A 14052-nucleotide genomic window follows, 5' to 3' on the forward strand; every position below is an offset into this window, starting at 1 on the left:
AGCCTTTGTTATGCAGTCTATTCTTAGTCTTAAGCCTCACCTTACCATATTAATAAAAAGTATGCGGCCCTTGCCCCACCACCTTCTCCAACCATTATATAAACGGAGTGGTAGCTCCTGCAATCTCTCATTTACTTGATACAGCTGTCGTGGCTGTGACGGTACCACCTGAAGACGGAAGTTTGTGTTGCCTCCGAAACGTCGTGATTTTTATTTTCTTTTATTTTACTTTTTAATGTTTTTACCTACGTGACTTTACCGAAAAAACCTAAGAATATGGACCGAGCATGTGTGGTGCCGCGACTTGCCAGGGTAGCTGGGATGACTTGGGCCCTTGGTCGTCGTCCGGACGTGGTCCCATGGCGCGCTGACGTGGAGCCCAGCACCCGGACGCGACGTGACCCCGAAGGCCGCAGTTGTAGCACATGACGAGAAACGTCGCAGGTTTCGGTTGCTCCAGCTTGCGGGTCGATCGCAGGGGTAAACGACCTCCAGATCTCCAATCCCCCGGTCTTGCCACGGCAAAGGCCTCCTCCCGAGGCGGAACACCCTGGGGCTCGGCGACCATCGAGGCAGGTGTTGCGACTCCAGCCGATGCACAGACGACCGTCCACTTCCGTTTCAGGACCTCGTGTACATGGATACTCGTAGCAACCCGCAAAGAACAAATGTCCACCTCGTCTGCCGTATTGATGGGGACCCCCAGGTCCTGGGCCAACGCCAGCAGCTGCTCCATCAACATGGCGTCCTTCCCCTCCTCGTCCATGCGGGGAAAGGCAGCGTCCGCAAGGGCGAGCAGCGCCGTGCGGTAGGCGAGCGGAGTTTCCGTGTCCCCTTTCCGCCGCTCGTAGAACTGGTGGCGGCAGGCCGAGGGCGGTCCATACACCCTGGCCATGAGGCGTAGCGTGGCTTGGAGCGTGGAACGGGCCGATCTTGGGGCGGACCTGAAGGCCACGAGCGCGTCGTCGTCCAGCGTCGCCGGCAGCGCACGTAAGGCCGTGGCGTCGGACCACCCCGACATTTCCTGATGTGCGAGAAATCTTCGCTGGAAGGCTCCCCAGTCGCCCCCCTCAGCCTTGAACGCCGTCAGCGCGGGAAGTCTTTGTTGGAACACTTGGTCGTCCTCCGACAGATGATTTTCCCACGCCCCGCCGTTGTTGAGAAGAATGGCGGCTCCCTTGGCGGGTGTTTTGTGGGGACTTTTGGCGCGCGCTGATGACGCGGGCTGTGAAGAGTGGAGGTCCCCGACCACGTGGTGCCGACGATTCCCGCCAATCGATGCGTGATCCGTAAAATTGGCGCCAATTTCAAAATTCGAGGCCCGGAGCGCATTCTGGTGGGAATCTTCGGGCTGCGCTCCCTCCTCCAGAAGTGGTGATTTCCGCCACAATAGAAGCCGCGGCAAGCAGCAACTCCGCCAGGCGGGAGTGCGCATCCGGGAGCCTGGTGTCGGACCCAAGCGAAGCGTCGGGCATCCCCGCGAGGTGCTGCGGCGTCGGCATCTCCTCCTCCTCCGCTCCCGAAGCTTGCTGTCCCGGTACGTCGTGGTCGTCTTCCCGATCTCGCTCGTGGGTACGAGTAGTCTTCCTAGTATCCATTCTTTGAAGATAGTTTAACTTCTGACGCCAGTTGTAATATAGTAATTACGGCAGGAGACCACTTGACGGGTAGCACACTTTTATTAACATCTATTTAGCCACAGTAACACGTGTAGCCGAACTACAGCCTATGCTACGCTACGCGTTCCAACCCGGCTACACACACACGGGCTCTCCGGCCCCGTAACTTCCAGGGGAAACTCGCAGACCCACCCTAGCTGGGGTATGGGTCCCGACCACTGGGTCCCACAGCCCGGCCCTCACAAGGACATCCGGTCGTGGGTCCCACGGTCTCGCCTCTGAGCCACACAGGGTCCCGGCCCTTACAAGGATAGCGGGGCTAGGGGTCTCAGGGCCCTATCTCTTCCTCCTCCGTCTTCTGTCTTCACTGGTTGCCAACTCCCCGAGTGCTGCTGCACATCGCCCTATATAGCCCTCCACTCCAGGGGGCGGGGCCTATGCGGACCGCGATGTGGACACCTGCCTGCGGACCGCGATGTAGCCACACCCGACGCGCTCTCACACGATCCCCCCCTGCCAGCACGTACCGCCACTACACATGTATAGTGGGAATTTCATCAGGAGGGAAAAACAACCGATGACGCAGTACAAGCTGGTAACAATGCACCTGTCATAAATATTTTAATAATTGCTTTTATTGGTCACAGACAAGTTTCATCTTGTTCTGGTGCATTAAGCTCGGGCCTTAACCCTCGTGTGAGTGGGCAGCTTTAGTCAGTTTATTGCAGCTCAAGAGAAACATGTTCGGTTGACTGTGAAAGAGACAGGGGCATGGGTTGAGATGATGGAGTGAGGATTGTCACCTTTTAATGAGCGAGAATAGATGCCGAGGACTGTGATCAGTCGGACATTCTCAATCATCATTATGTATATTGTATGCGGTAAAGACAACAAAACTAAACACCAAAAGCTGTTTTAAAGAAATTAGTTTTCAATCTAGAGAGATAATTTTTCAAACAGGAACGCCTGTCACAGGAGTCGAGTAGATGCAGCAGGGGCTGGTGGTGGGTGGGTGAGTGGGTGGGTGGGTGGATGGGTGGGTGGATGGGTGGGTGGGTGAGTGAGTGGGTGGGTGGGTGGATGGGTGGGTGGGTGAGTGAGTGGATGAGTGGGTGGGTTGGCGAGTGGTGGGTGGGTGAGTGGATGGGTGGGTGGGTGAGTGGATGGGTGGGTGGATGAGTGGATGGGTAGGTTAGTTGATGGGTGGGTGAGTGGGTGGGTGAGTGAGTGGATTGGTGGGTGGGTGAGTGGATGGGTGAGTGGATGGGTGAGTGGATGGGTGGGTGAGTGGATGGGTGGGTGGGTGAGTGGATGGGTGGGTGGGTGAGTGGATGGGTGGATGGGTGAGTGGGTGCGTGAGTGGGTGGGCGAGTGGGTGGGAGAGTGAGTGGATAGGTAGGTGGGTGAGTGGATGGGTGCGTGAGTGGCGCGTTCTGCCTCAACACTCTGGGTAGCACGATCCGGTAAAGCAATGGCGAACAAATATGATTTTTGTAATTGTATATGTGTGGGCTGTTAAGTTTAAAGGTAAATAGATTTAAGTGAAAATAACAATCTTAAAACAATACACACATACTATATTAGACATAATATTGGTGTATTTTTACGTAAGGTCACATCTGTATTTTTTCTATTACATTTGGTTAGCTGGTGACAAACTATATTACACCTGCAAATGTTGTCAGATTGATTCGTCACTTCTGCATCTTGATACATTTCAATCGTTCGACAAAAATTTCGCGACTTTCCTGACCCCTTGTGAATGTGTTTTTCCTTGCTCTGAAATGTTGTTATATTTTTTTACGTGAATTGCTTTTGCTTGCAATTGTAAAACTCACTCGATATGAATTTTTGTTTTTATCAAATAGAGTGCTCTTAATTTAATCGCAGCAGATTTTATATTTTGGCATTTTAAAAAACGCATTGTTTTACTGAAGCAAGACATTTGTAAAGAACTGATGTTGTGGGGGATTTTTTTGGTAAGCTTGAGAATTACATATTTGTGATACGTGTGTGTTGATGGAACACAAATGTGACCGTGTGTTTCTTTTTCTATGTGGAGGTGCGATGCCCAAGAATGAGTTCTGACAGGATATTAGCTTTGTGGACATTAACACTCCACGGACTGCTGGCGACGATAAACCCTGAATTAGGAGCTGGAAAAGAGTCTGCGTGTTCGATTGTCATCCATGACCTGACTCACGGCCATATCTCCTCAAAGGAACTGCCGCACAGGAACGCCTTGAACTGTGTGTGGACGGTGCTTAACCCTGATCCCGCTGTCTACTCAATATTTCTAAGGGCCACAACTGCCAATGCGAAGATTTGCAACAGCATCAGCGTAAAAGTCAATTCCCTGGATTACAATCAGCAAAAGGACAATCAGACCGCTCACGGAGCGGACTATGGAGACGTCATGGAGCTGTGTGACTCTGAATCTTACAAGCACCCGCTTTTCACTTGGTGGGATTACAAACACTCGGTGCAGGTGAGAATTGGCATTTCCCAGGCCGGGCCCTCTCGACATTGGAAGACTTTGACTCCGGCAAGTGTCAAAAAGATGTGGTCCACGCTGGATAGAAATGGAGAAGCAGTGGTGGAAATTGTCTTTCTCAACACGGTGCAGCCGAACGAGTCAAGCTGCCGCGTGATCTGCGACTGGCTGGAAGGCTGCCTCGCCTCTGGTGGAGCCCAATGGGAATGTACAGTTGGACAAGTGCCTTGCAAGTGCCAACCCGTGGAGATCCCTTCCGCATCGGATCGTTTGCCGTGCGAAACACCAGCGGGCCACAGAGACATTGGATGCAGCTACTACGAGAGTGACAGTCCTTTGCCAGACCCTTTTGCTGTCAACATGGAAGGTAACCTGGTCTCTTGAGTCACCATTAATGCCATTGCTCATGGTGTCATGGAACTATGATTCATCTGACGTTGCTGACATGATGACCCTTACATGTTCTTTGCTCATCTTCTCATGCGTGTTCCCCTGTTTTGGGTGCCAAGTGCCCCATCTTGGCTGCCGTGTTTGTTCCCAGTGTCATGCCTGCTAACTTTCCATCCCAAGTGTTTGCATTTCAATCGTGAATAATCATTATGTTTACTTCTCGCCCCTTCATTTCATTAGAATCGTGTTACTTTGCATGGTTTTCATATTTTTTACAAGCACATTGTCAGTGGACTTGCTAAAGCAAATTGTTCCTCCAGACAGTCTATTAAACATAACCTCCATCCACTTTAAGTTATGTTATTCATAGTTCTAATCATGATGAATCTTGAGTTAAGTGTCTTGCAAATGTATTTGTAGTTTATGTTACAGACTATCCCTAAATGTGTAAGTTTTTTTAAAAAGAGTATTATATATTATGTTGTTTTCTCGTGTTCATTTTGAAGGCTCTGTTCCATGCTTTCCTTAATTAGCTGCTTAATCTGTTGCGTTTTGTGCACGTCTTGCTGTAATTATGCGATCAAAAAACCTCAGTGAATCTTCTATTGGTTGAGCTTGTATGTTGCAAATCACCCCACCCAAATGTTTACATTGCCACTGTTTACTACTGCAGTTGAAGTCAGGATATAATCATTTAGGCTTTACATCACTTTAGAACTTCCTGCATAAATACTTGCCACCATTATAGACTGAGCATATCACTTGTAATGTTTGTAATCAGGTTTGCACATTAAACCATTTCCCCACCATGTTTTCCCCACACCTCTGATTAGCACAGTTAGCTACGTATGGTGCCAAAGAAGTTCAACATACATACATATATGCACCCTCGTCAATTAATCTATATAAATACATCCACTCAGATGCGCTACCATACATGTTTCTTATACAAAAGGCATCCCAGAGTGTGTTCCCATCTAGTATCACTTTCATTAGGTATCGATAATGTACATTTCTAAAAGAATTTGCATTTATATTACACTGGCAGGAAGTACCCGGCTTTGCCCGGGGAAAATGTATATATATTTCAAAACTTGTCTTCTTTTAAAAAACATAACATATACATACACAAATACTAAGCTAATATAACAGCCCGGCATTCCATTTGTCCAATTGTCCATCAAAAAATATTATAAGAGCCTTTCAGAAGGCCTAAATCAAAACGTTATAGACAGTGGGGGTAAAAGGTTGAGCCAACAGGTATAAAAAAAATTGTCGACAGCCCTCCCTCGAATTTTTTTACCCCCCCCCCCCCCCACCAAACAACTTATTTTGTAGGTATATATACCTACACACCCTACATACAATAGAATCAGTTGTATCTACTGACCCTATAGTAGTATATACTGACTCTAGAATAGTATTTACTGACTCTACAGTAATATCTGACGACTGACTCTACAGTATTATCTACTGACTATAGTAGTATATATTTAACACGTAGGATTTCACAACCAATATCATCCATAATAGAGGTTTTTGCGTTAGATCGCGTAAACATATAAATGTGTCGTTAAAACCCACCACCACCCGACACAGCCAACTAGTAAGAGTTGTCACGTAAACAATACAATCAAAGATTTACTCGATGAAGGTACCTACCTTAAAATTAAACGAGACCCATCCAGCACCTTGGAACATAAAACAACGGCAATCATTGCCAAGTCATCAATTCCCAAGGGAGAGCAATACCTGATCAAACCAAGGGCATAAAAACCCACCAAGACTTTATGGGCTACCAAAAATTCACAAACCTGATGTCCCATTAAGACCCATTGTTAGTACAATAGGCTCTGCCACGTACAAATTAGCACAATATGTAATTAAACAAATACAGCTCTACATCGGTAGGAACTCTTCGTTCATCAAAAACTCTAAACATCTCGTAAATATAATTAAAGATATTAAGCTTACCCATAATGATATTTTTGTAAGTTTTTACATGACCTCTCTGTTCACGAGGGTTCCAGTCAACGAGTCAATTAAATTACTCGACACTCTGGTAACGAACAAAGGTTTAGCCAAAGATATCCCAAGATTAGCTGAACACTGTCTAAAGAACACTTACTTCTTGTGGCAAGGTGACCTCTATAAACAAAAGGAAGGCGCAGCAATGGGCTCTCCTTTGTCTCCTGTGATAGCAAATTTGTACATGGAAGATTTTGAAACAAAAGCTTCAAGCACAGTAAAATCATCTGCTTGGTTTAGATATGTGGATGACACATTGGTGGTCTGGCCACACGGCAAAGATACACTGGACGCATTTATAAATCATCTCAACTCGCAAAACCCATCCATCCAGTTCACCATGGAAGTGGCAGCTGACAGAACTCTACCATTTCTGGATATTCTGCTCGGACGGGGTCAAAATGGTAAAATAACACACGGTGTTTACCGAAAGAAAACGCATACTTACGCCTATCTGAATGCAGAGTCGCACCATCACCCCGCACAGAAATCTGCTCTTATCTTGACGTTCATTGATCAAGCTAAGAAAGTGTCAGATGGTGACAGTCTGAGAAGTGAAATTCAACATGTTAAAGAAGCGCTGCAAATGAACGGTTCCAATGGTGCACAAATCAGCAGAGCATTGAATACCAAAACCAAATCGTATAACAAGAGCATTGAAACTGCCCAAGTAATTAAAACGATCAAAATTCCGTACATTTCGGGAGTAACTGATAACTAGCCAGATGTTTGGAAAAACAAAACATCCGAGTTATATTTGGCACGGTACATAAAATACAGAAATTCATATATTTGGTTCTTTCGGTAAAGTCATGTCGGTGAAAAAAAACTAAATTTAATTATTTAATTTAGTTATTTTCATTTTTATTTTCACCTACGTGACTTTTCCGAAAGAACCAAAGAGTATGGATCCTTGCAGTCACGAAAACTTCAAATCTAGAAATTAATATCTGGTACAAAACATGTATTACCGAAGCTATCAACAGAAGGTGTGTACTGGATTAACTGCACATGTGGTAAATGTTTTGTTGGGCAAACAGGATGAATGATCAGCACGAGACTAAAAGAACATCAGATAAATATTAAATTCTCCCAAATACAACTGTCAGCAGTAGCAGAACACGCTTGCCAACAAGGACACTCAATTGATTTTGATAATGTTTAAATTTTGTGCAAAACTAGCTCCTACTGGCCAAAACTAATTAGAAAATCTATCGAAATTGAAAGAAATCAAAATAACTTTAACCGTTCGGATAGCTACCGTCATAGTGTGACGTGGAAGCGAATAATATAAAACCGGATTCCCACCACCATCCATCCCAGAAGAATTCCCTCATCAAGACTCTATATCATAGAGCCCAATGCATCTCCGACCATGAACACATTTCCAGTGAACTCAAACACGTACGCCAAGCTCTTAAGGCTAATGGTTACTCCGACTACACAATCCGCAAAGCCATCACTCCAACCATCAAGAAGGATCCTGTTGAGGAACCTTTCAAGACCATCACCTTACCCTACATTGCTGGGGTCACAAAAAAGATCTTCAAAATCCTGATTAAACACAAGATCCAGGTCCGATTCAACACAGTACATAAAATCCGTGATCTGGTACCGTCTGTAAAAGATGTGGTTCCAGACATACGGTACCCTGGCGTCTACAAACTAAGTTGCCTCTGTGGTAGCAGTTACATTGGGGAAACCAAACGACATGTCTCGGACCGCATCCGTGAACATAAAGCTGACCTGAAACACGGTAGGACAAACACCTCAGCCGTGGCAGATCACTGTTACAACTCAGTGGGCTCACATGATATTGACTTCTCCAAGACAGAGGTTCTCTGCAAGCCATCTGGCTATCATGAGAGATTCGTTCATGAGGCGATCCACATATACAAACACAGAGACAATTTTAACCGAGAAGATGGATTCTGGCTTAGCAATCATTGGAAGGACGTAATAAACCATTTCGACACACATTAGGGTGGGTAGAATAATACATAGTGTTATATTAAATGTATAAGGTATAGGTTGGTTTACAGCAATACAGTATATAATTTAATGTTGGCAGTATATAGTACGGTATATGCTCGTGTGATACAATAGAATAAAGTTTAGATGGAAGCATATTATATAATTTTTACGACGTAGAATTGTAATGTATTACTTGCTGTTAGTAACTCAGCTTAGTGTAGAGTATAGTAAGTATACTGATGGTGCTATGCAATTTATACTTTAGTTTTTTATGTAGTTTATACTTTAGTTTTCTACGTGGTTGTTGAGTAACTGCAGCTACATATCATTAACATTCCTTTCCTTTGTTACTGCTAATCCCTGCACCCCCCCTTGGTGCTGTTGATCCTGCATAATGCATGGGCATAATATGACTTTGAAACCCCCCCGCCCACCTCCTACGCATTTTCCATGAATATGCTAAATTCCTCTTCATATGCACATTCTTTTGTTAAGGTGCTCTTCTTCCACCTCCAACGCAGCTTATATATAAGCTCCTAGCTTGGCATTGTCTCATTCTTCACCTGAGGACGGCTGCTTGCGTTGTGGCCGAAACGTCGTGAGAATTGTTTTATTATGTTTTATTTTTATTATTTTATTACTTCCCTTCTACGTGACTTTACCGAAAGAACCAAGAAGAATCAAATAATACATTGTTTAAATGCATGCCAACAAAGGTCAGCGTACTTCAATAGGGGTTACCGTTGGTAGGGCTATTTTAATAAACACAATAGACAGGAAGGCAAGTTCAAAGGGCTCGCATGATGCACATGCATCATGTACATTGCCTCAGTAATTCCCCCTCCCCCCCACATTGTGCAAGAGCGCAGAAGGGTGGTCACCAGATCAATGCTTCTATATAAGGAACGAAACAGGAAGACTTCTCCACAAATCTGGCTGTCGCCTGATGAAGCTAATTGTAATTATTGGCATAACGTCGTACTCAGATTATAAATGTTGTGGCTTTGGCTCTCCAACACACCGGTGTGCTGTACTAATGACAAATTGACATGGGCTGTTTACGTGACAAACCGAACTGATTGGCTGTGTCGGGTGGTGGCGGGTTTTAGTGACATTTATATATTTACGCAATTTAACCCAAAAACCTCTATTATGTATAGTAGTATCTACTGACTCGACAGTAGTGTTTACTGACTACAGTAGTATCAACTGACTCTATAATCGTAACTACTGACTCAGTGTACATTTTACAAAGTTTTATTATCCGAGTTTAGACTGGACCAAAGGTAAAAACAAATATCATATCTTCATCTCGGGGCTCAGATTATTGTATGCCTGTACTTTGTTAACATGCAAACCCAATAGTGTGTCCGTTACAAGCGTTACAAGGAAGGTGGACACACACAGACAGAGCGACAGACAGAAAAAAAATGGCTTTTATAGTTAAGATGACTTAAATGCCCCAGCAACTCAAAGTGCCTCACAACTCATCTAAAACATTCAAAAGACACCCTCAGTGGCAGTTGTCCCAGTGTGTAGCACAATGTTACTCAAAATTGGTCTGCAAATGGGCATTGGTCTGCCAGTAGGAGGTGATAACTCCTATGTGTCATCCCAAATGAGTAATTTCTGGGGATTTTTCAAATGTGGACCATCACACCTGCACACAGTGGCCTACCCGCCTTCAAATGTTGTCCACTGTACAGCAAATACTATGACCACCATCAAAATGTCACCACAGGGACCTCCACTCCTTAAAATCAACCAGCCAGAGCTGTTGCATAACCGACTTCCAACCTGATGGACTGTTTTACAGTATTTCCGTGATCTGGCTTATGGTCTTTCTCTTGGTCTCTGACCTTTATGCGATCCCTCAGCTCAGGAGACAGGGTCTCCTAAGCCACCTATTACAGCCACTTTGGTGCCTCTGCTGGCTCTCACCTTTGAGCCACCCGGCCACCCCAATTAAGTTTTTATTCTTTCTCTTTAATAGAGTTCAAAAAGCCATGTTAGAGATAATTGTCTTGGACAGGTGTGTACACCAATCTTAGCAATGCTTATGTTCCTGATAGAATCAACGTATATCCACTGCAAGTGGTGTATGCATGATGTAGCATCCGTCCATCTACCGGTCATTACTGCGGGCAATATGCGTTATTAGTGGTGCCTGCTGTGTGTTTTATTGGTTTTATGAGTTCGAGCAGTCGTTGAAATAAGTAGGGCGTCCATAAAGGTTATTCTCTCTTACTAAATAACATACAAACAGCGGTGTAACCTGTGCAGTTAAAACGTTGGCAACATATAGCTTACGTACACTGCTTACATTATTTCTTAGTTTTTACCACTCTATGTCAAGATATGTAGCAGAGCGCCAACACAACGGTGGCCTGGCGAGGGAGGGGAGAGAGTGAAACGTGTAACATTCTTAGAACGTGAAGTTCTTCAAATATCCTACGCGTAAGTGAGAGAATTCCAAGGGGTATTTGTGCAAATCGCAGAGCATTTTGCACTTCGATTTTGAAAACCGGGAGGAGGGAACGGTGGCAAGGGGGGGGGGGGCACAAACAATATGGAAATGCACTCTGGTAAGCCGCCCACGTCCTGGAGAGGCTATTGAATGAGCTGATGCAGTCGTGCGTGGCGCGTGGGTCCACGAATGTCGATTCGATGAACTTCGCCAGCACTGGGTATTCTCCGCCACGGCGCAGTCGACAGCATCTTGCACGAGATTCTAACAAACGCAGCCTCCTTGCACGCTGAATGCCTGCGCTTGTGTTTGAGGAGTGGATTATGAAGGTTACGAAAGTTATAGCGAGCTCTGAGTTACGATGTGCAACAAACAGTGGAGCATGATGTTAAAACCTGAGGCTAATCATATTTTGCAGATCAAACAACATTTTTAGGATATTGGAAATTCGCTTTTTTTACAAGCTGAAAATCCTCGTGGAAGCATTGAACATGAGGTGCCTGCCCGAAAGTCAATGTGCATGCAGGCATAATGCAAATGAAATGTCGTGTAATTGCAAATTATACCCTGTAATAATCCCAAGTATTTTTGCGTTGACAAATAAATATGTGACGAGAAGTCCAAAATTTATGAAGGATACAGTAACATCTTACAATACACCTTCATATTATTATTATATTAAATTATTAGAGTACTTAGATTTAATGAGCACACCATGTTATCATTTAAAATGCCTCTAAAGATGAATTATAGGCACATTAATTCTTAGTCTTACACCCCCTAATTATACGTGGCATATTTTACGTTTCATACTCTTTGGTTCTTTCAGTAAAGTCACGTAGGTAGAAAATAATAATAGAGTATGGATTCCTGCAGTCACGAAAGCTTCAAATCAAGATTTTAGGTTTCATATTCATCGGATATGTAAATGACGAGACAAACCCATCACAACAGAAGAAAGTGAAGGCAGGAGGATCGTAAGTTCCAACGACACACAGAACGTGTGCAACACACTCGCCCTTGGTGCATTACACAAAACCCATGAGCGGCTTCCTAGAAGAGCTGGACTGTGGTCCTCAAAGGAAGTTTGACTGCTCAAATTAGTCCAATTGCAAGTGACTCTCATAATCTATTGTTGTAAATTTCACATTTACTGTGGCAAGCTTCACTGTTGACATGCCACAAAGAGCTTTATAGCTCATCGGATTCCTCCAATAAAAATACATTGTTCTGATTCTGATGTTGGCAGAACAAATACTACAAGCACAGCCACAGATCCGTTCTCGAAGCCAATTCTCTTTGCCTAAAAAACAGAATAGAATATCGCTTTCCCCCCGTCTCTCTCTCTCTCTCTGTTGTTGGCACTGTTCCCCAGGATGGGGTTTTGTTATATTCCTGCTTGAGCATGTTATTTACAAGTACATTGGCACATATTGGTAGAGTGAGGCGTGAAATATATGAACGCTGTGTTACTGCTTGTCCCTTTGATTTTCCTGCCCTTTCGTGTTCGGAGTTTCCAGGGATTAGATTTGAATGGTTGTTCTGACTCAGATACCTTGTTCGATAGGAGCAATGTCGTGCAATGGTCGTTCGATAATTATTAATACACTCTGGATATTGTTATTTGTCCAGCTTTCTGATTAGTTTGCTCATCCGATCAGAACTTTCGCTGGCACGTGGCACATTTGCCGCGTGAGATTTTTTTCCTGTTTCCTTCGCTATAAATATTGCCGCACGGAATCGCGTTCACACGCATTGACTGTCGATTATATATAATTTAAAAAAGACGCATGAAACAAATATCGATAAACGTATCGCGAATTGCTCGAACGTCTCGTTTAGTGCACACCCCGCTGACGTGCCCGTGCCATGTGACTCTCCAGAAGCCGGGTGGAGCGCCTGGTCCCCGTGGAGTCCCTGCTCACGCACGTGCTCCGGCGGTGTCCAGTTGCGCATCCGCACTTGCCTCCCTTCTGCCCGGCCTGGAAGCGCCCCGTCGTTCTGCCCGGGAAATGATGAACAGGGCCGGGAATGCAACAAGCACAAGTGCCACAGTAAGTGGTGGGGTACTTTGTAAGGGCAGCACATGCTAATCAACTGTGAGTAACAATCATCTTGCTCTATTTAAGACCGGAAGCAGGTGGATTGCTTCACTATTCTGGCAAATCTCCCGATAATGATGGATGTAATTGCCAGAGAAACGTCGTACTACTCAAATTGTAAATGTTGTGGATTTACTCTCCAACACACGGGTGGACTGAAGTAGTAACTAATTTGCGTGTTTTGTTTACGTAACAAACCAAACTGGCTGTGTCGGGTGGTAGAGGGTTACGACACATTTATACTTATGCAATCTAACCCAAAAACCCTTATTCTTTGTGTCTTTCGGTAAAGCCACGTAGATAGAAAATAATACAATTAATAAAATAATAACAATATCAAGACGTTTCGATCGCAATACAAGCAATCGTCATCAGGTGAAAAATATAGCGGGAGAGCTGCTGAGGCAGGAAGAGAGTTATAAAGGTTTGAGATGGGTGTAGCCCAAGGGTCAGCAGGCGGGGCTAGAGATGATATTTGCATGTAAATGTAAGATCGGAGAAATCTTGACAAATGAAGCTGTGGGGGCGGCCATTGAATTGTGAGAGATTAGCATGTCAATGTAAGAAATTTGCGTGTAAATATAAGATCGGAGAGAGCTCGGAAAGCGAACAACGGTGGCTGTGTAAGTGAATGTGACCCAAAAACCCTTATTATGGTCGACCTCTGTTGACTTGTGTTGACAACAGCTGTGGCCGTGGACAAAAACTCGCGTTGCTCTCCTCGTTCACTGTACAAACTCAGACGAATGTGTCAGGTCGGCGCTCAGTCTATCATCCCGGCCTCTACATTCCCAGTCTCCACTGTCCCTCTCTGTGCCTCCCTCGCCCTGTGCCCAGCCTCGCTTTCATTCCTTCTTGCTCCCCTTCACTGTAGCAAACACCCACTGCACATAAAACAATCATCTTCACTGACCAGCTTCTGTGCCTCCCTTCAAACAACCCCCATCTCTTCTCCCCTAGCCCATCATCGTCCTACTA

At 44.9% G+C, this 14052-nt stretch overlaps 1 protein-coding gene across 6 annotated transcripts in view; it reads left to right on the plus strand.

Moving 5' to 3' along the window:
* LOC133350367 (adhesion G protein-coupled receptor B1-like) overlaps positions 1 to 14052 on the plus strand; it is a 196710-nt gene that overhangs the window by 54738 nt on the left and 127920 nt on the right. For all 6 annotated transcript variants that reach the window (XM_061564674.1, XM_061564679.1, XM_061564677.1 and 3 more), the window contains exons 3-4: positions 3682 to 4480; positions 12856 to 13026. In XM_061564674.1, the coding sequence (XP_061420658.1) occupies positions 3682 to 4480; positions 12856 to 13026 (970 nt within the window). The remainder of the gene's footprint in view (positions 1 to 3681; positions 4481 to 12855; positions 13027 to 14052) is intronic.

The sequence above is a fragment of the Lethenteron reissneri genome, chromosome 33 (assembly GCF_015708825.2).
Source record: "Lethenteron reissneri isolate LAM-NWPU_2019-01 chromosome 33, ASM1570882v1, whole genome shotgun sequence".
NCBI lineage: Eukaryota > Metazoa > Chordata > Hyperoartia > Petromyzontiformes > Petromyzontidae > Lethenteron > Lethenteron reissneri.